General features: G+C 49.0%; 2 protein-coding genes across 2 annotated transcripts in view; both read right to left on the bottom strand.

Annotated features, from left to right (window-relative positions):
• Window positions 1-23,550, bottom strand: part of LOC128417023 (lymphocyte antigen 6E-like) — a 261,315-nt gene that overhangs the window by 19,498 nt on the left and 218,267 nt on the right. The window lies entirely within an intron of this gene.
• Window positions 1,085-15,196, bottom strand: LOC128417014 (lymphocyte antigen 6E-like). Its single transcript, XM_053395163.1, has 3 exons — window positions 14,771-15,196; window positions 3,448-3,567; window positions 1,085-1,442 (listed from the first exon to the last, which is right to left on the bottom strand). Exons 1-3 carry the CDS (start codon window positions 14,820-14,822, stop codon window positions 1,234-1,236), a joined length of 381 nt encoding a protein of 126 aa, XP_053251138.1. The 5' UTR covers window positions 14,823-15,196; the 3' UTR covers window positions 1,085-1,233.

Below are 23,550 nucleotides of genomic sequence, written 5' to 3'. Positions count from 1 at the left end.
TTACCCTTCCCAAGCCAACCCCAAAAATCCTTCTTGGAGTCTGTGTGATGTCCATATTAGCAATTTTTCTCAGGATATGTTCCAGCGAAAAGGTTTTCTTGCACTTCCCCCAAACCTCCCCACCCCCCCCCAAAAAAACATACAATGTTCCTGCCATCTATATGTGTACGTTAACGTATTTATTAGATTTTTAGACCACTTTTCGCTAACTGTCCCCAACAGTAAAAATACAGATTAATAATTATGCGGAGTATCATCCTTGCAAGCTTGGCATGCGATGGCTGTTTACTCTGGAGTAAACCAACCTGTAGGTAAAGCCCACAAGCTGCTTTACTCGCTGCCCCGGTTTCTGGAGAGAGGCTGGGTTGCCTCCTCCCCCCCCCCCGCAAGTGGGCCTACTCGTGAGTAGGAAGCACCCACCAACCCACCTATGTTCCTCATTGAACTGCAGATCATCTTTCCAGCTTGAGGAGACCAGAGGGGGCTTACTCATGAGTAATCCCTGCCCTGTCCATTATGTGCATGGGCTGTAGATGTGGTGCCAGTGGAATGTTCCTTGGCTCAGAAAGTGCTCCAAGCCGGTGTGGACAGAGACAGGGCCGTCTTAAGCATATCCGGCACATTGGTGCAAAGATTTCTCCGGCGCTGGCACCCTTGCAACTCCAAAACAAGGGAGGAAGTGGTGGAAAATGTCCTCTGCCTCCCCCACTGCCCCGATCCCCGGCATGGTGGCGGTGATCATGCAGGAAAACGTGCTGGCAGACATACTCTCCGGCGTCAGTGCGCCTGAGAAGGCTACGCGCCACCTCTGCCAGGAAGCAGGAGGAGGACAACGACCAGGATCAGGCCCGTCTTCAGCAGATGCAGAGGCTTGGGAGGGAAGCTGCACGCCCGCCCGCCATATAGTTGGTGGGGCGCAGCTGGCGGGCATGCAGGGGAGGCCATAGCTGTCAACTTTTCCCTTTTCTTGCGAGGAATCCTATTCGGAATAAGGGAATTTCCCTTTAAAAAAAAGGGAAACGTTGGCAGCTATGGGAGGGAGGCTGCCAGCAAAGCCACGCAGCTCCCCAACTCTCAAGGGCGCCCTGGCGCAACGCACCACTAACACCAATGGGAAAGACGGATCTGGGCAGAGAATAAAGTTAACAGGCATGAATTACAAAGCACAGTTTTGCACGTGGGGGGAAAGGTTGGGTTTCTCCCTGGAGGAGAAGTCCTTCCCGCCTTCTGCATCTACAACTTGGCTCCAAAGATGTACAGCAGACTGGCCAAGGTGCCTGCAACCAAGATCAGGGAGCTGCTTTTCACGCCGGAAGCCCCGCTTAAGTTGCACAGCTCGGACTCGCAGCATTTGATGGAAAAGGCCATGACGCCAAGGTCGATCCCTCCTTGGGGGCACATGGGAGAGCAGTATTTGCTGATGGACTGCTTCTTGTTGTCACCTGGAAGGAAGGAAAGAAAGAAATAGGTCCAGTTATTTTTATATTAAAATAAAGATTGCCCAAGGAGACAGTTCAAACATTCAGAATATTTAAAAACTAGTGTGGCAGCATTAATCCTAAATGGCCTCGGTCCTGTATACCTGAAGGAGCATCTCCACCTCCATCATTCAGCCCGGACACTGAGATCCAGCTCCAAGGGCCTTCTGGCGGTTCCCTCATTGCGAGAAGTAAGGTTACAGGGAAGCAGACAGAGGGCCTTCTCGGTAGTGGCGCCCTTCTTGTGGAACGCCCTCCCTTCAGATGTGAAGAAAATAAGCAGCTATCTTATCTTCAAAAGACATCTGAAGGCAGCCCTGTTTAGGGAAATTTTTAGTATTTAATGCTGTATTGTTTTTAATACTCGATTGGGAGCCGCCCAGAGAGGCTTGGGAAACACAGCCAGATGGGCGGGGTATAAATAATAAATTGTTGTTGTTGTTGTTGTTGTTGTTGTTGTTGTTATCCAGCAGTTTATTTCCCTGAGTGTTACAGAAAAGTGCAGTAGTACCTCGGGTTACAGATGCTTCAGGTTACAGATGCTTCAGGTTACAGACTCGGCTAACCCAGAAATAGTACCTCGGGTTAAGAACTTTACCTCAGGATGAGAACAGAAATCGCATGGCGGTGGCGCAGAGGCAGCGGGAGGCCCCATTAGCTAAAGTGGTACCTCAAGTTAAGAACAGTTTCAGGTTAAGAATGGACCTCCAGAACGAATTAAGTACTTAACCTGAGGTACTACTGTATAAGGAGAGTCTACTGGATCAGGCCAGTGGCCATCTAGTCCAGACTCCTATTCTCACAGTGGCTAACCAGATGCCCCCATGGGAAACCCGCGATTCGAACCCAAGATCCCTCTCCCCTCCTGTGGTTCCCAGCGGCTGCTATTCAGAGGACCACAGCCATTATGACCAAAGGTAAAGGTAAAGGGACCCCTGACCATTAAGTCCAGTCGCAGACGACTCTGGGGTTGTGACGCTCATGTCGCTTTAAAGCCCGAGGGAGCCTGCCGATACTACCCTGTAATGCACAGGTGTGACTTGGGCTGGTGAAACGCTATTTTATGCCCTAAACCAGGTTAATTGCTTGCACACACACACACACACACACACAAACACCTCTAAGGAAGGAGGGGCCACACCTCCCTTAAGGAGTCAAACGGCTGCCAAACAGCTGTTACTCCTCGAAGAATTTTTTATTGAGGTTGATATAAAGGTAAAGGGACCCCTGACCATTAGGTCCAGTCATGGCCGACTCTGGGGCTGTGGCGCTCATCTCGCTATATTGGCCGAGAGAGCCGGCGTACAGCTTCCGGGTCATGTGGCCAGCATGACTAAGCCGCTTTTGGCGAACCAGAACAGCGCACGGAAACGCCGTTTACCTTCCCACCTATTTATCTACTTGCACTTTGACGTGCTTTCCAACTGCTAGGTTGGCAGGAGCAGGGACCAAGCAACGGGAGCTCACCCAGTTGCAGGGATTCAAACCGCCAACCTTCTGATCGGCAAGCCCTAGGCTCTGTGGTTTAACCCACAGTGCCACCGATATAGCGAATGGCAAAGATTTAACTGGATGATTTAATTTAAAGATTGAAGATTGCTTGCTTGCTCACGCACACACACTCTAACTTCTTCTTCATCATCATCATCATCATACCCCACCCATCTGGCTGGATGTCCCCAGCCACTCTGGGCGGCTCCAATTTCCAATTTCCAAAAACTGATAGAAATGATCAAATTCTTCAAAATGAAAGTAAAATATATCGGGAATTTGTAAGACAGAACAAAATTGAATCTGCGTAAAACTGCCCCCCTCAAAGGTCAGTACCGCACCCCTCTGAGGTCTGTGGCCTAGGCAACTCACTCAGATAGGCCAGGTAAAAGTAATCAAGAGGTTGCCGCCTTTGGGACATTTCAATTTAGAGAAAAGGCAAGAATGGTAGAGGTTGACGAAGCTACGCGACACTCACCGACACCTCCACCGAAATACTTGGTGACGCAGTACTTGTCCGAGTCGCTGCAGGTCTTTGGCTTCAGGCAGTTCCAATTGTTTTCCTCATTCTCACAGTGGAAGCAGGTCAGCGATGCCACTGTGAATGGAACACAAAACACGCTCCTTAGGTACAGACCGCAAAGCAGGGGCAGGAATCATAGAAGCTTGGAGTTGGAAGGGGCCACTGAGGGTCATCTAGTCCAACCCCCAGGAATCACAGGAATCTCAGCTAAAGATAATAATAATAATAATAATAATAATAATAATAATAATAATAATAATAATTTATTTATATCCCGCCCTCCCCAGCCAAAGTCGGGCTCAGAGCGGCTAACAACAGTAAAAGTAACACAGTTTACATAAAATCACAATCTATGAATTGAAATACATTCTAAAATCAATTCATTCTAAAATCAATTCAGAATCAAATTAATGGCAACCATTGGGCTAGAGTTCTATGAGGATTACCGAAGGAAGGGGTCAGACTGTACCTTGGCCAAAGGATTGGTGGAACAGCTCTGTCTTGCAGACCCTGCGGAAAGATGTCAAGTCCCGCAGGGCCCTGGTCTCTTGTGACAGAGCGTTCCACCAGAGGGGCCACCGCTGAAAAAGCCCTGGCTCTGGTTGAGGCCAGCCTAACCTCCCTGTGGCCCGGGACCTCCAAGATGTTTTTGTTTGAAGACCATAAGGTCCTCTATGGGACATACCAGGAGAGGCGGTCCCGTAGGTACGAGGGTCCTAGGCTGTATAGGGCTTTAAAGGTCAAAACCAACACCTTGAACCTGATCCTGTACTCCACCAGGAGCCAATGCAGCTGGTAGAGCACTGGGTGAATGTGCTCCCACAGTGAGGACCCCGTAAGGAATCTCGCCGCGGCACCCACTGGAGTTTCTGGATTAGTCTCAAGGGCAGCCCCACGTAGAGCGAGTTACAATAATCCAGTCTGGAGGTGACCGTCACATGGATCACAGTGGCTAGGTCAGGACAAGAGAGGTAAGGAGCCAACTGCTTAGCTTGGCAGAGATGGCCACCCAACCTCTGCTTAAAAACCACCAAGGAAGGAGTGTCTACCACCTTCCGAGGTCGTTCATTCTGCAGTCTAGCAGCTCTTGCTGTCAAAAAGCTCTTCTTAATGTTGATTGTAAGGAAGAGAATAAGGGGAGACAAAGGCAAGCAAGCCAAGGCATTGATGATGTTGTTGTTGTTTAGTCATTTAGTCGTGTCCGACTCTTCGTGACCCCATGGACCAGAGCACGTCAGGCACTTCTGTCTTCCACTGCCTCCTGCAGTTTAGTCAAACTCATGCTGGTAGCTTCGAGAACACTGTCCAACCATCTCCTCCTCTGTCGTCCCCTTCTCCTTCTGCCCTCCATCTTTCCCAACATCAGGGTCTTTTCCAGGGAGTCTTCTCTTCTCATTAGGTGGCCAAAGTCTTGGAGCCTCAGCTTCAGGATCTGTCCTTCCAGTGAGCACTCAGGGCTGATTTCTTTAAGAATGGAAAGGTTTGATCTTCTTGCAGTCCATGGGACTCTCAAGAGTCTCCTCCAGCACCAGAATTCAAAAGCATCAATTCTTTGGCGATCAGCCTTCTTTATGGTCCAGCTCTCACTTCCATACATCACTACTGGGAAAACCATAGCTTTAACATATATAGAGGGAAACACACTGGGAAAATTCTAATAAAAACTACTTCCCAATGAATTCATCCCTTTGTTGTTGTTTAGTCGTGTCCGACTCTTCGTGACCCCATGGACCAGAGCACGCCAGGCACTCCTGTCTTACTCATCCCTTATGGGAGCTAAATTGAGATGGGGATGGTGCAACCAAATGCTCACAAAATTCTCAGGCTTACTGAAACTGAGGTCCATTTTCGGCTTGCTTCCTTGCTTTCCTTCTTTCCTTTTGAGTGAAACATACTTGTCCTCATGACTTCATAGCGCTGGTGGTTGGGCATTGCCTGCATGCGATGCCTACAAATCCCAAAACTTTTTAACACCTTGTCATTGCTAAATTGGGATATATAAATACTGCCTGATGTGCACTCCTATGCATGCCTATGCATAAATGTGAGGATAATTATACTGTCCTACATTACAGGGTTCTGGTATGGAAGGATTACTGTCATTATGCGTGCCCTGTGCTTCGAACACTCAGAAAGCATTGTATAAACCTTGAGGTGTCCTTTATTATACCAGCAAGCTGTAACTGCAGACCCTATTTTCCAGGGACAGTCCCGGATTTACAGAAGCCGGTTTCTGAGTTGATCCTGGAATGTCCCACATTTCCCCTATTTTCATCGGAGAAACGTTGGAGGGTATGGTAGGACGTCCCTGTTTACACCTGAAAAATGTTGGAGGGGACGCCTGTATTTTCATTGGAGAAATGTTGGAGGCTATGTGACCTCAGAGCCAAGGAGATAAGTAACTATACAACTTTTAGAAGACACCTGAAGGCAACCCTGTAGAAGGAAGTTTTAAAATGCTTAAAAGGTAAAGGGACCCCTGACCGTTAGGTCCAGTCGCAGACGACTCTGGGGTTGCGGCGCTCATCTCGGTTTACTGGCCGAGGGAGCCGGTGTACAGCTTCCGGGTCATGTGGCCAGCATGACTAAGCCGCTTCTGGCGAAACCAGAGCAGCGCACGGAAACGCCGTTTACCTTCCCGCCGGAGCGGTACCTATTTATCTACTTGCACTTTGACGTGCTTTCAGACTGCTAGGTTGGCAGGAGCAGGGACTGAGCAATGGGAGCTCACCCCGTCGTGGGGATTCAAACCACCGACCTTCTGATCGGCAAGTCCTAGGCTCTGTGGTTTAACCCACAGCGCCACCCGTGTCGCACAAAATGCTTCATGTTATATGTGTGTGTGTGTGTGTGTGTGTGTGTGTATTGGAAGCCACACCCCACCCCAGACAGATGGTATTATTATTATTATTATTATTATTATTATTATTATTATTATTAAATAGGACATCCCTATTTTCATCGAAGAAATAATGGAGTTATTACAAATTATTACAAAATAATTTGTAACTGAACGATGGACCCTTAAGTAGAACCTTATTTCATCACAGTCCATCTCTCTCTCTCTTTCTCCACCACCCCAGTAAACACATATGATGCATGATACCACATGCAAAGAGAAGGTTGACAGCAAGTTGCCCTCAAAGCAACTCCTTTCAGATGGCTCAAGGAACCAAGCCAATCCTCAGGCTGTGTGTAGAGTTAGCTGTAATTCTGCTATTCCAACTGCAGGTGGCAGTGTGTCCAACCTAGACAGTGAATCACTCTGCTGTTCTAGAATGTCATTTGGCAATAATGCTCTTCAACGATTATGAAACCACTTGGGCCTGGCGTCCTCTCTGAAATAACCTGACCTGCTGCCAAGGCTACTAGCCAATCTGGCTGAGAGAAAATGCTTCCCTGATTCCCAGGACGCTGATCACTGTTTGTTCATTGTTGTTGTTTCAAAGTCCTGCTCACATGAACCACATAAATAATACGTATATTAATACAACATTTTTATTTTTAAAAAAAAACACCAGGCAAAATATATTTTACATTAAAATATACCAAAAAATAATAAAAGTGTTACATTTTAATGTAAAATAATGTAATGTACATTTTAATGTAAAGTATATTCCTTATGGCGAATTTTGCGTTTTTTTGGGTTGCGGACTGCTGAAAACCGGAAGTACCGGAATGGTTTACTTCCAGGTTTCGGTGGTCACGCATGTGCAGAAGCACTAAATCGTGCTATGCACAGAAGCGCCGAATCGCAACCCACGTGTGTGCAGATGCGCAGACACGGGTTGCGAACGCTGCGAGTTGTGAATGTGCATCCCGCACAGATCACGTTTGCAACCCGAGCATCCACTGTATACTGTATAAACTTTTTAATACACACACACACACAGTATATACATTTGCCATAAGGATGGGCCTCCGGAACGGATTGTGGTCATGAGTAGAGGTGATTCTATTATTCTTTAAGGATTACTGTATTTTTCGCTCTATAACACGCACCGGACCATAACACGCACGTAGTTTTTAGAGGAGAAAAATCTGTAGGCATTCCCTCCATAACACGCACAGACATTTCCCCTTACTTTTTAGGAGGAAAAAAGTGAGTGTTATGGTGCAAAAAATACGGTAAGTTCTTTCTGGAGGAAATCTAGTTATTAGGACTTCCTGGTAAGGTAAGAGTCAAGTAGTTCATTTAGCTAGTTAAATTTAATTTAGCTCATTCTTTTTTCCTCTAACAATGCCCCGTCTATTTCACTTGAGGGCTCTTCACAGGACAATTCACACAGAATGTCCCTCACTGAAAAGCATGGCAGACAACAAAATGATCTGGACTCCTTGGCAGGTTTTGAATAAACATCCACAATTTTTTAGTTAAAAACATGATAGATAAGGCAATGATATATACAATTTTATAATATGCAGAGCATCATATGTGCAAAAAAAAACCAGAGAGGGGAGCTGAGGGAAGTTCTTGGGGTGGGGGGGAAATGTAAATGGTTATATTGATAATTTGTTTCTTAAATTGCTCAATAAAAATATATTTTTTAAAAAGGGGGAAAGCATGGCAGTCAAGAGCAGTTGATGCAATCTGCAACCACAGTGCAAGTTGTTTGAGCTCTGATGGTCATTCCGCAACTGCAATTCACCATTGGATGTCGGCACCATCACTTGGTAATTGTGCAAGGGTGTGGATGCAACGCGATTAGGACAAAACCCACAGGGATGCCAAACAAATCTATTAATTAAGACAAACCAGGTTTTGAAATGTGGTGCGTGAACTTTCGAATCACACACCATCCTTTCCAGGGCTGAATGTTAAAACAAGTTAAAAAGAGGTCAGGCGCCATCCTCTCTGCGGAATGGTTTTGTGTAACTCAGAAGTTTACATGCCACACTGACAAATTCTCACAGGGGATTAGATTAGATTTGCTGTAACTCTGCATGAAGCGAAGGAGCATCATTTGTTTCCGAAAGCTCAGGGAGGGAAAGAAAACACTGTCCTTTGGTTTGTGCTTTGTAAGAATACCTATGCATCCTTGTCGTTTTTGAGAGTTATAATAACATGAGAAGAAGCTGCTGGATCAGACCAATGGACCACCTAGTCTAGGGGTACCAGATTTTTTTCAATGAATCCGGGGACACTTTAAATAAACAAACAATACATGTTTGGGACCTTGATGCTGCAGCGATGGCGGTGGCAGAGGGGCGGCCGCCACCTTGACCTCAACCCCCATGTTAGGATGGGATGCGGGTGGCGCTGTGGGTTAAACCACTGTGCTGCTTGGGCTTGCCGATCGGAAGGTCAGCGGTTCGAATGCCCGTGACGGGGTGAGCTCCCGTTGCTCAGTCCCTACTCCTGCCCACCTAGCAGTTCGAAAGCACGTCAAAGTGCAAGTAGATAAATAGATACCGCTCCGGCGGGAAGGTAAACGGCATTTCCATGTGCTGCTCTGGTTCGCCAGAAGCGGCTTAGTCATGCTGGCCACATGACCTGGAAAAACTGTCTGCAGAAGCGGACAAATGGCCGCCCCCTCAGCGAGATGAGCGAGATGAGCGCCGCAACCCCAGAGTTGTTCGCGACTGGACTTAGTTGTCAGGGGTCCCTTTACCTTTATATATAGGGTGCCTACATACTGCACGGACTGGTTGCATGGCAACATGTGCAAATGGCTTTAGATACCTATTAAGTCCATAAATGAGGGCAGCGGGTGGTGCTGTAGTCTAAACCACTGAGCCTAGGGCTTGCTGATCGGAAGGTCAGTGGTTTGAATCCCTGCGAAGGGGTGAGCTCCCGTTGCTCTCTCCCAGCTCCTGCCAACCTAGCAGTTCGAAAGCATGTCAAAGTGCAAGTAGATAAATAGGTACCGCTCCGGTGGGAAGGTAAAAGGTGTTTCCATGCGCTACTCTGGCTCGCCAAAAGTGGCTTAGTCATGCTGGCCACATGACCCGGAAGCTGTACGCTGGCTCCCTCGGCCAGTAAAGCGAGATGAGCGCCACAACCCCAGAGTCGTCCGCGACTGGACCTAATGGTCAGGGGTCCCTTTACCTTAAGTCCATAAATTCCCATATAGCATATATTCAACACAAAAAACAGTGACAATTTGTTGTTGACAAAGGACAGCTGGACATCTAAAGGGCCCCATTACCTTCAGTAGCTGAGGGCCTCATCAAACCTCAATCCGGCCCTGTTCAGAAGCATCGCTGCCTCCAACCGGCAGGGCATAGGCATCCTGGCTAGTAGCCATCAGTAGCCCTCTCCCCATCCATGGATTTGTCCAAAGCCATCCAAATCGGCGGCCATCACTGCTTCCTGTGGCAGTGAGTTCCACAGTTTAACTCTCTCTCTGCTCTCACATCAGTCCTGCTTTGTTTTGTTTTTACCAAAGGACAGTGAAACCTATCCAGCACTTCCAAGCCCTGTTTTCTAGGCAGCTGCTCTTCCTCCGAAGCACATTAGCACAAGAAGCTATGGGAACATCTCTGACCCATCCAGTTTGCCCTGACTTGCCACGGCGCTGTGCCGGCCTTGCTACATACAAGGGGTGTTGCAAAGTACTTAAACAGGCCCTTGACCCAAATATGCTCATTCATATGGATAGATGCAAATCCAGGCTTTCAGGAGTTCACATCAGAAAACTATTAGACTGTTTTTCTTTAAAGCCTTCATGAAAATTCATCAGCGTTTTAAGTGCAAATTTCTCCTAATGTGGATATTTGTGTATGCAGCTTTGCACCCCCTGGAGTTTGTGGGACTGTTTCAAGGTCAGCCCCACGTAGAGCGAATGACAGTAGTCAAGCCTGGAGGTGACCGTCACATGGATCACGATGGCCAGGTTGGGGCGGGAAAGGTAAGGGACCAACTGCTTTATCTGGCCAATGCCCCTGGCCAATATCGAACAGTGCTTTTCCCGGGAGAAAAGTATCCTATAAACAGAGAATTCTCCTCTGACCTCCCAAGGAAGTGTGAAGCCATACAACACTGCTGTTAGCAGGATCCCCCTTGGGCAGGCCTCACTTTCCTAGACCGGCTCCCAAACCAACTATTTCCCCAACGTCGTTCTTCGAGGACAGCCAAAACAAGAGCGATGTCTTTGCTCAATCAGCAAGCCTGCTCTGGGCAGGAGAGCTCTGTGGGCAGATGTTTTTGCAAGAAGCACACCTCAGACGGCAATTGTGGGGCTTAATGAGCACCTGTTTGGAGCTTGGTGCTGGGGAGATGTCAAAACAACAACAACTGGTGTGCATGAGAACAGAGTGGGAGAGAGAGATAGAGAGAGGTTTGGTGATAAGAAGCAGCAAGCAGGAGTTGAAGGGCATGTGGAGCACAGCATATGCCACCTGCCACCTGAAACTCTCAAGGAGGGAGGGCATTCTCGATAGTGGCACCCACCTTATGGAACACCCTCCCATCAGATGCCAAGGAAAGAAGTAACTATACAACCTTTAGAATGCATCTGAAGACAGCCCTGTATAGGGACGTTTTTAATGTTTGATGTTTTACTATGTTTTCGTATAGGTTGGAAGCTGCCCAGAGTGGCTGGGGAAACCCAGTCAGATGGGTAAAGGTAAAGGGACCCCTGACCATTAGGTCCAGTCGTGGCCGACTCTGGGGTTGCAACGCTCATCTCTCTTTATTGGCCAAGGGATCCGGCATACAGCTTCTGGGTCATGTGGCCAGCATAACTAAGCCGCTTCTGGCGAACCAGAGCAGCGCATGGAAACGCCGTTTACCTTCCCGCTGGAGCAGTGCCTATTTATCTACTTGCACTTCGTGTCTGCAGACAGTTTTCCGGGTTGTGTGGCCAGCATGACTAAACCGCTACTGGCGCACAGAGGACAATGACAGGTGCCAGAGCACATGGAAACGCCGTTTAATTTCCCGCCACAGCGGTACCTATTTATCTACTTGCACCAGCATGCTTTCGAACTGCTAGGTTGGCAGGAGCTGGGACTGAGCAATGGGAGCTCACCCCGTCGTGGGGATTCGAACCACCGACCTTCCGATCAGCAAGCCCAAGAGGCTCAGTGGTTTAGACCACAGCGCCACCAGCGTCCCTATCTGGACAGAGACAGCCTAATTCCTGTCATGTATGCTCTGGTAACCTGCAGGTTGGATTACTGCAATGTGTTATACATGGGGCTGCCTCTGAAGACGGTTCAACTGGGGCAGAATTTGGCAGCCAGGTTGCTCACAGAAGAAAGATGGTTTGAACATATAATACCGATCCTGGTCTGGCTGCACTGGCTGCCCATTAGTTTCCAGGCCCAATTCAAAGTGCTGGTTTTGACCTATAAAGCCTTAAACGGCTCAGGACCGCAATACCTCAAGAACCGCCTCTTTCCATATGAACCTACCCAAACCCTAAGATCATCCTCCAAGACCCTTCTTCGTGTGCCTCCTTCAGAAGAGGGTGGCAAAAAGAGTACTGGTCTTTTCTGTGGTGGCTCCTCATTTGTGGAATGATCTCCCCGCGGAAGCTCACCTGGTGCCTTCCTTGAATATGTTTAGACTGTTGTTGTTGTTTAGTCGTTTAGTCGTGTCTTCGTGACCCCCTGGACCAGAGCACGCCAGGCCCTCCTGTCTTCCACTGCATCCTGCAGTTTGGTCAAACTCATACTGGTAGCTTCGCCAGGCGAAAATATTCCTCTTCAACCAGGCCTTGGGCTTATTAAACAAGCTGGAATCAATTTCACGCATTGCCCCACCTGAACTCACTGTGGCAACTTTGGAACCCCCTGCCTATTGATATCAGGCAAGTGTCAATATTTTCTTTTCAGCTGAAGACATTTGCATTGAGACTAGCCTACTGAGATGTTTAGAAAGTTTGCACTCCGTTTTAATTTGTTTCAATCTATTCCATTGTGGTTTAAACTTCCTCTATGCTTTAAATTATGGTTGCTGATTTTTTTAGTGATAACTTCATAGAGGTCTATCTGAGGCTTTTTCCTATGATCAAGCTGCAGATAGATTTTATGAATCTTTTTTAATGTGCAATCTATGTTATACGGCTTGGCTGAGATTCTTTCGCCGCGAGCTATTTAGCGGAGGATCTGTGGTCCCGAAAAGTACATTGAAAAGGAAGGGAATGATGTTTCCTTGCGCCCAGTCGAGGACTTTTCATTCTCCCTGCACCCCCAACCCACCCAAGCCAAGCCAACCATCCTTGCCAAGCCCTGAAGCCACAAGTGATGAGCTCATTGCAAGCCACGCCACCGCCTGGAGCAGGAAAAATACTGCCGCCATAATGGCAGAGAAAACCCCCTCCCCATCGCTGCTGATGTCTCAGCTGACCTCATAACTCCTAACTGAAAACAGGCGCCTCTTAGTCATCTCTCCACTTCCTTGGACAACAAAGGACAATCCAGGGTGTGGCTTTATTGTCTTCCAGAGGCTTGAGCTGCCTGCAGCCGTAGCTGATCCCTTTGTTTGAGCTTATCCTGTTCCCATGGACAGGGCTAGGGCCCCTTTTGCAACCCGGAGCCCACATTGGCCTCTGGAAAACCTTTTGAAGGCTGCATGCTGGCGTTGGGCAGGGCCACGGGCAAAATGCATGCCAATTTTCCCTCTGGTTCATCCTTCGGGTTTCGACACATGCCACTCTCTTATCTGGACAATCAGGAGGCGTTGTGGGCATTCAAGGACACAGTGTAGCCTGAGAGAGACTTTCAAGGAGGTGGGAGGGGTGAAGAAGGGGTGTGTGGACATCTGTGGGGTGCTATCAGAGCTGGTTTTTAGAGCGAAGGGAGCACAGGGGTGTTGTGTCCTGAACCCTACCCCACAAGGTTGTTGTGGTGATTAAATGAGGAGCGGCGGGTGGCAGAGAACCATGAACACCACCTCAAGCTCCCTGGAGAAATTAATATCAGCCTGAATAGCTCAGTTGGCTAGAGCGTGGTACTGATAATGCCAATGTTGCAGGTTCGATTCCCCGCATGGGACAGCCTGTTCCTGAATTGCAGAGGGGTTCCCTTAATGATTCTATGATTTCATCGAAACTAGTGAGTTATAAACGCATCCGTGATCTTCGGGCACATAAATTTAACGAATGAGATCATAGTAACGAATAAGCAACACAAAACGAAATGGCAGCCTCTCCGCTTATCAGTCACCCTCTTGCTGCCATCCAGTTTTTGCCTGGACACAGCTAGGAAAATAATGAAGGGAAGGGCAGTGGCCAAACAGCTGTATAAGATCCCAGGTTGGAGACCTCTAGGTGGGGCTTGAGATGAAATCCAAGTGAGAGGCTCCCATACGGAGCTAGAGTGCAAGGCTCAGTGCAAGGCAGCTTCCCGAGCTCCTATCTGGGAAGGGCCATCCCCTTTTGCTCTGCATGGAGTCACAGAATTGTTGGAAGGGACATCTGGGGATCATCTAGTCCAACCCCAAGCAGATGGTTCCTGGTTCAATTGCCGCTGCTCATCAGTTGAGACCATGCTGCGTGTAATGGTCTGACTTGGTATAAGGTAGCTTCCTACATAGTCCTAAATATCAGCTCAGTGGGTAGAGCATACTCCTCAGGGTTGTGGGTTCAAGTCTCACATTGGGCAAAAATATTCCTGCGTTGCAGGGGGTTGGACTAGATAATCCTTGTGGTCCCTTTCCAACTCTACAGTTCTTCGTCTATGAGTCTATAGCTACCAGCCCTGTTTTAATTAACTGGAAGCTGCTCAGAGTGGATGGAGCAACACAGTCAGATGGACTGTAAATGAATCATCATCACCATGAGGACTAGAATATTGTCTGTTTAGTGGACAAAGTGCCAGAGTGTATCTGCTTTGCATGCAAAAGGTCTCAAGTTCAGTTTCTGGCATCTCCGGGTTATTTATTTCATAAAACTTGCACACCGCTTGACTGTAGGGAAAAGCCTCAAGGTGGTTCAGGGGGGGGGGGGAATAGGCAAAGCAATTAAACCATCCCAGGGGAAAAAATTACAGCCGTGATTCCAAACATGCCGAAAGTTAAAACTGCAACAGACGAAAACAAATTAAAACTCATACCAGCTTCCTAAACATCTGGCGTGGCTTGTCTCAAAAAGAATGTCTTTGGCAGGCGATGAAAAGAATACAGGGAAGGCGGAAAACAAACAGGGGAGACACCTGCCTGATAGTAATAGGCAGGGAGTTCCAAAGTTGCCACCACTGTAAAACGTCTAAGCTTTTCCAGATGCGGTGTGGGTCTTCTATGGCCCCCGCCTGAGGCCCTGGGTTGCTGCTGCCAGCCAGTGCAGACCGTACTGAGCTAGGCAAACCTACAAAAAGGAGAAAGAAGTCTTACCTCTCTCCACGCAGAGCAGAACTGCCAGCAGCGCGGCGAAGGAAGCCTTCATCCTTGGTGATGATGCCTTTGCGGTCCCGGCGGGCAGGTGAGCAGAAAGGACTTCTCTCCGGGTCAGAGGAACGGCGCTAGGAGCTGCCTGCTCGCGTCGAGGGTGCTGTATAAGGGCTCGGTGGCAGGGGAGGGGTCAGGGAGGTGTGGGTTTGAGGAGGAGGTTTCTGCAGCCACTCACCACTCTCCGGGATCCCGGATCAACCACAGGGAGGAGGAGGGCGCAAAAGCTCTCCAAAGGGACATTCCAAGCGGCTGCGCTTTGCTCCAGTTCTTTCGCAGGCGATGAAAAGAATGCAGATGAGGGCGAAAACAGTAGGACATTCAGCCAATGGAGGAAAGAACAAAGGGGAGGGAGAGAGGCACACACTCTTTCCAGCTCTGGTCCTGATTTTGTCTGTATTCTGGGCTGGAGAGAGAGAGAGAGAGCGCATTCGCTCCAGGATTTCAAAAGGTGGTGTGTGGCCAAACGCGTTGCGTGACTTTGCAAGGACGCACAGAGAAGGGGAAAGGGCAGGAGGGCTCTGGCAGCGCAGAGGGCGAGCAATTGCGCACAGGCTCGCGGAATGGCAGGGCTGGCTGGGACCCCCAAAGGTCATCCAGCCCAACCCCCTTGCAACCACGGCTCCGGAAACCCAGGCAGGCGGCCAGCCAACCTCTGCTGAAAGGCCTCCGACGAAGGAGAGTCTGCCACTTTTCCCAAGGCCACAGGACCGTAAAAATGTAGAGTTGGAAGGGACCCCCAAAGCTCATCTAGTTCAGCCCGCAGCTGAGGAATCCCTGCCAGAATCCCACGGTTATGTTGAATGGCAAGAGAACATAAAGCAGGGCTTTATGTTAGGAGTATGTTAGGTATTTTAGGAGGGGCTTCAAAAGCTGCCCTGTCCTCAGGTCATTGGGGGGGTTATTTATTTACTATGCATTTATTTATACTCAGGGACACAGGTGGCGCTGTGGGTTAAACCACAGAGCCTAGGGCCTGCCGATCAGAAGGTCAGCAGTTCGAATCCCTGCAACGGGGTGAGCTCCCGTTGCTCGGTCCCTGCTCCTGCCAACCTAGCAGTTCGAAAGCACATCAAGTGCAAGTAGATAAATAGGTACCACTCCGGCGGGAAGGTAAACGGCGTTTCCTTGCGCTGCTCTGGTTTGCCAGAAGTGGCTTAGTCCTGCTGGCCACATGACCCGGAATCTGTACGCCGGCTCCCTCGGCCAGTAAAGCGAGATGAGCGCCGCAACCCCAGAGTTGGCCACAACTGGACCTAATGGGGAGGGGTCCCTTTACCTTTACCTTTATTTATACTCAAGAGCTCAAGGTGACGTACGTGGTTCTCTGCTCCTGTTTTACCCTCACAAAAACCCTGTGAGGCAGGTTAGGCTGCAGGGCAGTGGAGATTGAAACCTGGGTCTCTTGGATCAGAGTCTGCCACTTTAACCATTACACCACACTGCCTCTCTCTTTAAAAAAAAAATCAAAATCAGAACAGGATTACAGGAAAGTGCCTTATTCCACTGGTGTCATTTGGCTCAGTATTCCTTCTCTCCCCCCCCCCTCTCTCCCTCTCTCTCTCTCTCTCTCTCTCTCTGCAATACAGTGGTACCTCGGGTTAAGAACTTAATTCGTTCTGGAGGTCTGTTCTTCACCTGAAGCACCACTTTAGCTAATGGGGCCTCCTGCTGCTGCTGCGCTGCTGGCACACGATTTCTGTTCTCAACCTGGGGCAAAGTTCTTAACCCAAGGTACTATTTCTGGGTTAGCGGAGTCTGTAACCTGAAGTGTATGTAAGCTGAGATACTAACTGGCAGGAGGTTTTCAGGTAGGGGTTCTCCCCCATCCCAGCTGGAAATGTCAAGAATTGCACCTGAGTCCTTTGTATTCAAGGCAGATGCCCTGCCTCTAAACCAGGGGTAGGCAACCTAAGGCTCGTGGGCTGGATCCGGCCCAATCCCCTTCTCAGTCCAGCCTGTGGACGGTCCAGGAATCAGCGTGTTTTCACATGAGTAGAATGTGTGCTGTTATTTAAAATGCATCTCTGGGTTATTTGTGGGGCATAGGAATTATTTCATTTCCCCCCAAAAAATATAGACTGGCCCCCCACAAGGTCTGAGGGACAGTGGACCGGCCCCCTGCTGAAAAAGTTTGCTGACCCCTACTCTAAGCTATGGCCCTCCTATCGCAAGCAGAGCCTGAAAAAACAAACTGCCCATCAGTTGGGAAAGGATTCAAGTGACTACCTGTAATCTCCTGGCCTGTTATAAGAACAGAAGATGCAATCCTAGAACAAGAGTATTTACGGTCATACCTCATGTTACGTCCGCTTCATGTTACGTTCTTTCAGGTTACGTCCCACGGCGACCCGGAAGTACCGGAAAGGGTTACTTCCGGGTTTCGCAGCTCGTGCATGCGCAGACATGCAAAATGACATCATGCACATGTGCAGAAGCGCCGCTGCGGGTTGCTCTCTTTTCATGTTGCAAATGGGCCTCCAGAACGGATCCCGTTCACAACCAGAGGTACCACTGTATAAGTGAGGGTTTTCAAAACAACAAAAAAAGCAGAAAAGAGAATTCAAATGAGAGTACCGTATTTTTCGTTATATAGGGCGCACCGGTCCATAGGACGCACCTCGTTTTTTGGGGGGGGGGAAATGAATTAAAAAAATGTATCCCCCCCCCAGCCACGGCTGCCGCCCCAAGCCTTGCAAACACTCGCCCGAAGCACGGGAGCCCTCCGGAGGGCTCCCCGTGCTTCGGGGGACAGGCTGCCGCCCCAAGCCTCGTGCGCCCGTCGGGACCTCCCGCCGGGCGCGCAAGGCTTGCAGACATTCGCCCGAAGCACGGAGAGCCCTCCGGAGGGCTCCCCGTGCTTCGGGGGACAGGCTGCCGCCCCAAGCCTCGTGCGCCCGTCGGGACCTCCCGCCGGGCGCGCAAGGCTTGCAGACATTCGCCCGAAGCACGGAGAGCCCTCCGGAGGGCTCCCCGTGCTTCGGGGGACAGGCTGCCGCCCCAAGCCTCGCGCGCCCGTCGGGACCTCCCGCCGGGCGCGCAAGGCTTGTGGACACTCGCTGGGGCTGCAGGCTGCTGCCCGCAAGCCTTGTGAGCCCGCGGGAACTCCCGCCGGGCTTGCAAGGCTTGCGGATAGCTTCCTGAAGCCTGGAGAGCGAGAGGGGTCGGTGCGCACCGATGCCTCTCGCTCTCCAGGCTTCAGCGAAAGCCTGCATTCGCACCATAGGACGCACACAAATTTCCCCTTCATTTTTGGAGGGGAAAAAGTGCGTCCTATGGTGCGAAAAATACGGTAATCATAGCGGGGGGGCAGATCAGCTGAACAACCATAAGAGCCTTTTGGATCAGGTCAATGGGTCATCTTAGTCCAACATCCTGTTCTCTCAGTCGGCAACCAGATACCCATTATGGGAAACCAGCAAGGAGAATCCGACCACAATAGTCCTCTCCCCTCCAGTGGTTTTCAAAAGCATTGATGCCTCTGACGTTGTGAAGGCGGAGCAGAGCCATCGTGGCTAATAGCCAGTGCCAGATTTACATATAAGCTAAACAAGCAATGACAAACCTAGACAGCATCTTAAAAACCAGAGACATCACCTTGCCAACAAAGGTCCGTATAGTTCAAGCCATGGTTTTCCCAGTAGTGATGTATGGAAGTGAGAGCTGGACCATAAAGAAGGCTGGTCACCGAAGAATGGATGCTTTTGAATTCTGGTGCTGGAGGAGACTCTGGAGAGTCCCATGGACTGCAAGAAGATCAAACCTCTCCATTCTGAAGGAAATCAGCCCTGAGTGCTCACTGGAAGGACAGATCGTGAAGCTGAGGCTCCAAGACTTTGGCTACCTCATGAGAAGAGAAGACTCCCTGGAAAAGACCCTGATGTTGGGAAAGATTGAGGGCGCAAGGAGAAGGGGACGACAGAGGACGAGATGGTGGGACAGTGTTCTCGAAGCTACCAGCATGAGTTTGACCAAACTGTGGGAGGCAGTGGGAGACAGGAGGGCCTGGCATGCTCTGGTCCAGGGGGTCACGAAGAGTTGGACACGACTAAATGACTAAACAACAACAAAAACAAGCTACAGTGGTACCTCTGGTTACGAACTTTAATTCCGGAGGTCAGTCCTTAACCTGAAACCATTCTTAACCTGAGGTATCGCTTTAGCTAATAGGGCCTCCCACTGCTGCTGCTGTCATGCAATTTCCGTTCTCATCCTGGGGCAAAGTTCTTAACCAGAGGTACTATTTCTGGGTTAGCGGAGTCTGTAACCCGAAGTGTTTGTAATCCGAGCTACCACTGTACAGTCATACCTCAGGTTACAGATGCTTCGGGTTGCGCACCGCGCCAAACCTGAAAGTACCGGAACAGAAGCACCAAATTGCAACCCGCGTGTGCACAGATGCGGCGCTGCGGGTTCCGGGTGCCGCGGGTTGCAAACGTGCTTCCAGCACGGATCACATTCGCAACCCGAGTGTCCACTGTATAGCTTAGGGCCCTACTCTGTTGGGGGCCCCAAAAAAAATTAAAGGGAAAAAAACCCTGGATGTATATTTCCAAAACATAAGATGAAAAATAAATAAAATGAAACTTACATACAGCAACAGTGTTTTGTGTTGTGTAGGATCCTATGATGTAAGTAATGGACTCCCCGCCTGTTAGCCTGCTCCCTAAAATATCACTGGTTTGCTCATTATGAGTCTAAAGGAATTTTTGTTATTGCCAAATGCCAATGTGTTTGCATTATTAAGTTTGTTATGAATAAAAAACCATTTTAAGTTAGAGCTTAACAACTGCAACCTCCAAGTGCAAGCGGTCATAATCCGTGGTCCTCTAGCTTTGCTCAGGTGGAAAGAGGACAAAGTCCCTACCAGAGAGGAATGGCAAACCAAGCTGTTAAGACTACGCCAAAATGGCAAAACTGACCGGAAAGCTCAGGAACCAAGAAAATGAAAACTTCAATAAAGAATGGAAAAAAATATTATTTATTTACTAGACCGCTGTAAGCCGATGAAAACATTAGCAGGTTTTTAATAACACTTGTAGTGTAGCATTTATCATGGACAATATGGAAACAGATAAAACGTGAATTGTGGAATAATATGCAGTTGAAAAGGTTGACAAAAGGACCCATAGAGGGGATTTTGGGAAGTCTGGAGATTCAGAGAAATCTCTAAATATGGATATGTATTTGGTATTGTTATAATTTTACACTTGTAAAATCAAATACCGTATTTTTTGCTCTATAAGACTCACCTTTTCCCTCCTAAAAAGTAAGGGGAAATGTGTGTGCGTCTTATGGAGCGAATGCAGGCTGCGCAGCTATCCCAGAAGCCAGAACAACAAGAGGGATTGCTGCTTTCACTGCGCAGTGATCCCTCTTGCTGTTCTGTCTTCTGAGATTCAGAATATTTGTTTTGTTTTGTTTTCCTCCTCCAAAAACTAGGTGCGTCTTGTGGTCTGGTGTGTCTTATAGAGTGAAAAATATGGTAATTTTATTTTTAAAAGCCTTCCAAGTTGGTTTTAAAGCCATCTCATGGGGAAGTGAGTTCCATAATTAAACAATGCCCTTTTCTCTGTCCTGAATCTTCCCACATTCGGTTTTCTTGGATAGTCCACCAGTTCTGGAACCACCGGAAAAGGCCACACAACCTTCCAAGAAATCTAGCAAAGGGCTCAGTTCCCTACACAACTTCGGAAAGGAGGTTTCAGGAAGGAGGGTTGTGACGTCACTGAAACTCTTTTAATTATTACTTGTTCTGAAAGGCAAGTTGGCTTCCCTCGTAATGCTAAGGACATAAGGCGGGTGTGCTGGATCTAGTCAATGGCTCATCTAATCTGGCATCCTCTTCTCACAGTGGCCAACTGGATGCGTCCACGGAAAACCCACAAACAGATCTGAGCAACGGATCAGTCTCCCCTCCCATGGTTTCCAACATCTGGCATTCATAATCATGGCTGCCTCCAGCTGTGGAATGCTCAAAAGCAAACCCAGCTGCAGGAAATAATAATATTAGGCTGCATGCACATCAATGCATAACCACAAGTTCAAAAACACTAAGAAGCATGCAGAACACACCTAAGACTTCCGAAAGGTTTAAAGGTACCCCTGCCAGTACGGGCCAGTCTTGACAGACTCTAGGGTTGTGCGCTCATCTCACTCTAGAGGCCAGGAGCCAGCACTGTCCGAAGACACTTCCGGGTCACGTGGCCACCGTGACGAAGCTGCTCTGGCGAGCCAGCGCAGCACACGGAAACGCCGTTTACCTTCCCGCTAGTAAGCGGTCCCTATTTATCTACTTGCACCTGGGGGTGCTTTCGAACTGCTAGGTGGGCAGGAGCTGGGACCGAGCAACGGGAGCGCACCCCGCCGCGGGGATTCGAACCGCTGACCATGCGATCGGCAAGTCCTAGTCGCTGAGGTTTTACCCACAGCGCCACCTTAATCCCTCAGAGGAAGGGCCGGATTTAGGTTTGATGAGGCCCTCAGCTACTGAAGGTAATGGGGCCTTTTCTATGTCCAGCTGTCCTTTGTCAACAACAAATTGCTGCTGGGTTTTTTTGTGCTGAATATATGCCATATGGTAATTTATGGACTTAATAGGTATCTCAAGCCATTTGCACATGTTGCCTTGCAACCAGTCCATGCAGAATGTAGGCACCCCTATATAAGAAATGAGCAAACCCGTGATATTTTAGGGAGCAGGCTAGCAGGCGGGGCCCATGACTTACATCATAGGAGCCTACACAACACAAAACACTGTTGCTGTATGTAGATTTTACAGTCATACCTCGGGTTACAGATGCTTCCGGTTGCGTTTTTTCGGGTTGTGGACTGCCGATACCTGGAAGTACTGGAACGGGTTACTTCCGGGTTTCGGAAGTCGCGCATGTGCAGAAGTGCCGAATCGCAACCTGCGCATGCACAGATGTGCCACTGCGGGTTGCAGATGCTGCGGGTTGCGGACGTGCATCCCGCACAGATCACATTCGCAACCCGAGCATCCACTGTATTATATTTGTTTTTTATCTTATATTTTAGAAATGTATATCCAGTTTTTCCCCCTTTACTTTTTTGGGGGGTTCCCAAGAGAGTGGGGCCCTAAGCTATAGCTTGTTTAGCTTATACACAAATCCAGCACTGCTCAGAGGTGCTGCAGCAAGGGTCTGCCTGCAGATGTACAATGGAACTTTATTTATATGTCAATCAGCCTGCAGGGGAGGCTCTTGATTATTTTGCCTCTTTTTATGAATGAGAGACACTGATTTATCAATGAAACATGGGCTGAAGCAGCACAGGGGGCCTGAAAGCAATATGGTAGCTGTGTTTTAAACCCTGGTTGACCTCGAAGACCCTCTCCAGTCACGTAGGCAGGAATTCCTTGCTGGGTCAAGTATCAGAAAACCGGTCTGACAGGTGTATGTCAAAAGCAAATAGAGCACCTTTGTGTGTGAATGTACCAGACAGACTGGGAAGATCCATAAACAGGGATCTTGGTTGACAGGCAGGAATTCACGTCCTCACATTTCGCTGGGTAACTCCTCCTTCCGACATTTTGGTGATGCTTATGTTATGCTTTGTGGTGAACTTTCTGTCAAAGGAGATGGATTTCCTGAGGTTTTGAAAGATGTTACACACCTCAGGGCTGCTCCTCACCTCCTTGCAAGCTGCGGGGGGGCACTGTGTTGCAACAGATCCAAAAAAATGCCTTGCGGCCTGTTAAGGGACGCAGGTAGCGCTGTGGGTTAAACCACAGAGCCTAGGACTTGCCGATCAAAAGATCGGTGGCTTGAATCCTCACAACGGGGTGAGCTCCTGTCGCTCGGTCCCAGCTCCTGCCAACCTAGCAGTTCGAAAGCACATCAAAATGCAAGTAGATAAATAGGTACCGCTCTGGCGGGAAGGTAAACGGCATTTCCATGTGCTGCTCTGGTTCGCCAGAAGCGGCTTCGTCATGCTGGCCACATGACCCGGAAGCTGTACGCCGGCTCCCTCGGCCAATAAAGCGAGATGAGCACCGCAACCCCAGTCGGCCACGACTGGACCTAATGGTCAGGGGTCCCTTTACCTTTTCCCCCCTTTACCAGGTTGTATCTCTGACCAGTAGCGGATCTCAAGGGGCAAACTCTCCGGGGGGGGGCACTTCTCATATCAAAAGTGCACACCAGTCTTCTGGCATCACACAGCAAGAAGACAGAAACATCCGTAGATCTAAACTACGTTTTACAGTGGTACCTCGGGTTACATACGCTTCAGGTTACAGACGCTGCAGGTTACAGACTCTGCTAACCCAGAAATAGTACCTCGGGTTAAGAACTTTGCTTCAGGATGAGAACAGAAATCATGCTCCGGCGGTGTGGCGGCAGCGGGAGGCCCCATTAGCTAAAGTAGTGCTTCAGGTTAAGAACAGTTTCAGGTTAAGAACGGACCTCCAGAACGAATTAAGTACGTAACCAGAGGTACCACTGTATTCACAATATATACAGTCATACTTCATGTTACATTTGCTTCAGGTTGAACGTTTTCAGGTTGTGGCCTGCGGCAACCCAGAAGTACCAGAAAGGGTTACTTCTGGGTTTCACCGCTTGCGCATGCTCAGACGCTCAAATTGACGTCACATGCATGCCCAGAAGCGGAACATGCACAGACACGTGTTACGTTCTACTCAGGATGCGAACAGGGCTCCGGAACGGATCCCGTTTGCACCAGAGGTACCACTGTATATATAT

This window comes from Podarcis raffonei, chromosome 7 (genome assembly GCF_027172205.1).
Source record: "Podarcis raffonei isolate rPodRaf1 chromosome 7, rPodRaf1.pri, whole genome shotgun sequence".
Taxonomy (NCBI): Eukaryota; Metazoa; Chordata; class Lepidosauria; order Squamata; family Lacertidae; genus Podarcis; species Podarcis raffonei.
This window is presented reverse-complemented; position numbering and strand designations above follow the sequence as displayed.

Excerpts from the sequence above, each read along its gene's own strand:
- LOC128417014 (XM_053395163.1), bottom strand. The coding sequence starts at position 14,822 with ATGAAGGCTTCCTTCGCCGCGCTGCTGGCAGTTCTGCTCTGCGTGGAG. Across the intron at positions 3,568-14,770 it reads TCTGCTCTGCGTGGAGAGAG|TGGCATCGCTGACCTGCTTC; the intron begins GTAAGACTTCTT and ends TTCCATTCACAG. Across the intron at positions 1,443-3,447 it reads GTATTTCGGTGGAGGTGTCG|GTGACAACAAGAAGCAGTCC; the intron begins GTGAGTGTCGCG and ends CCTTCCTTCCAG.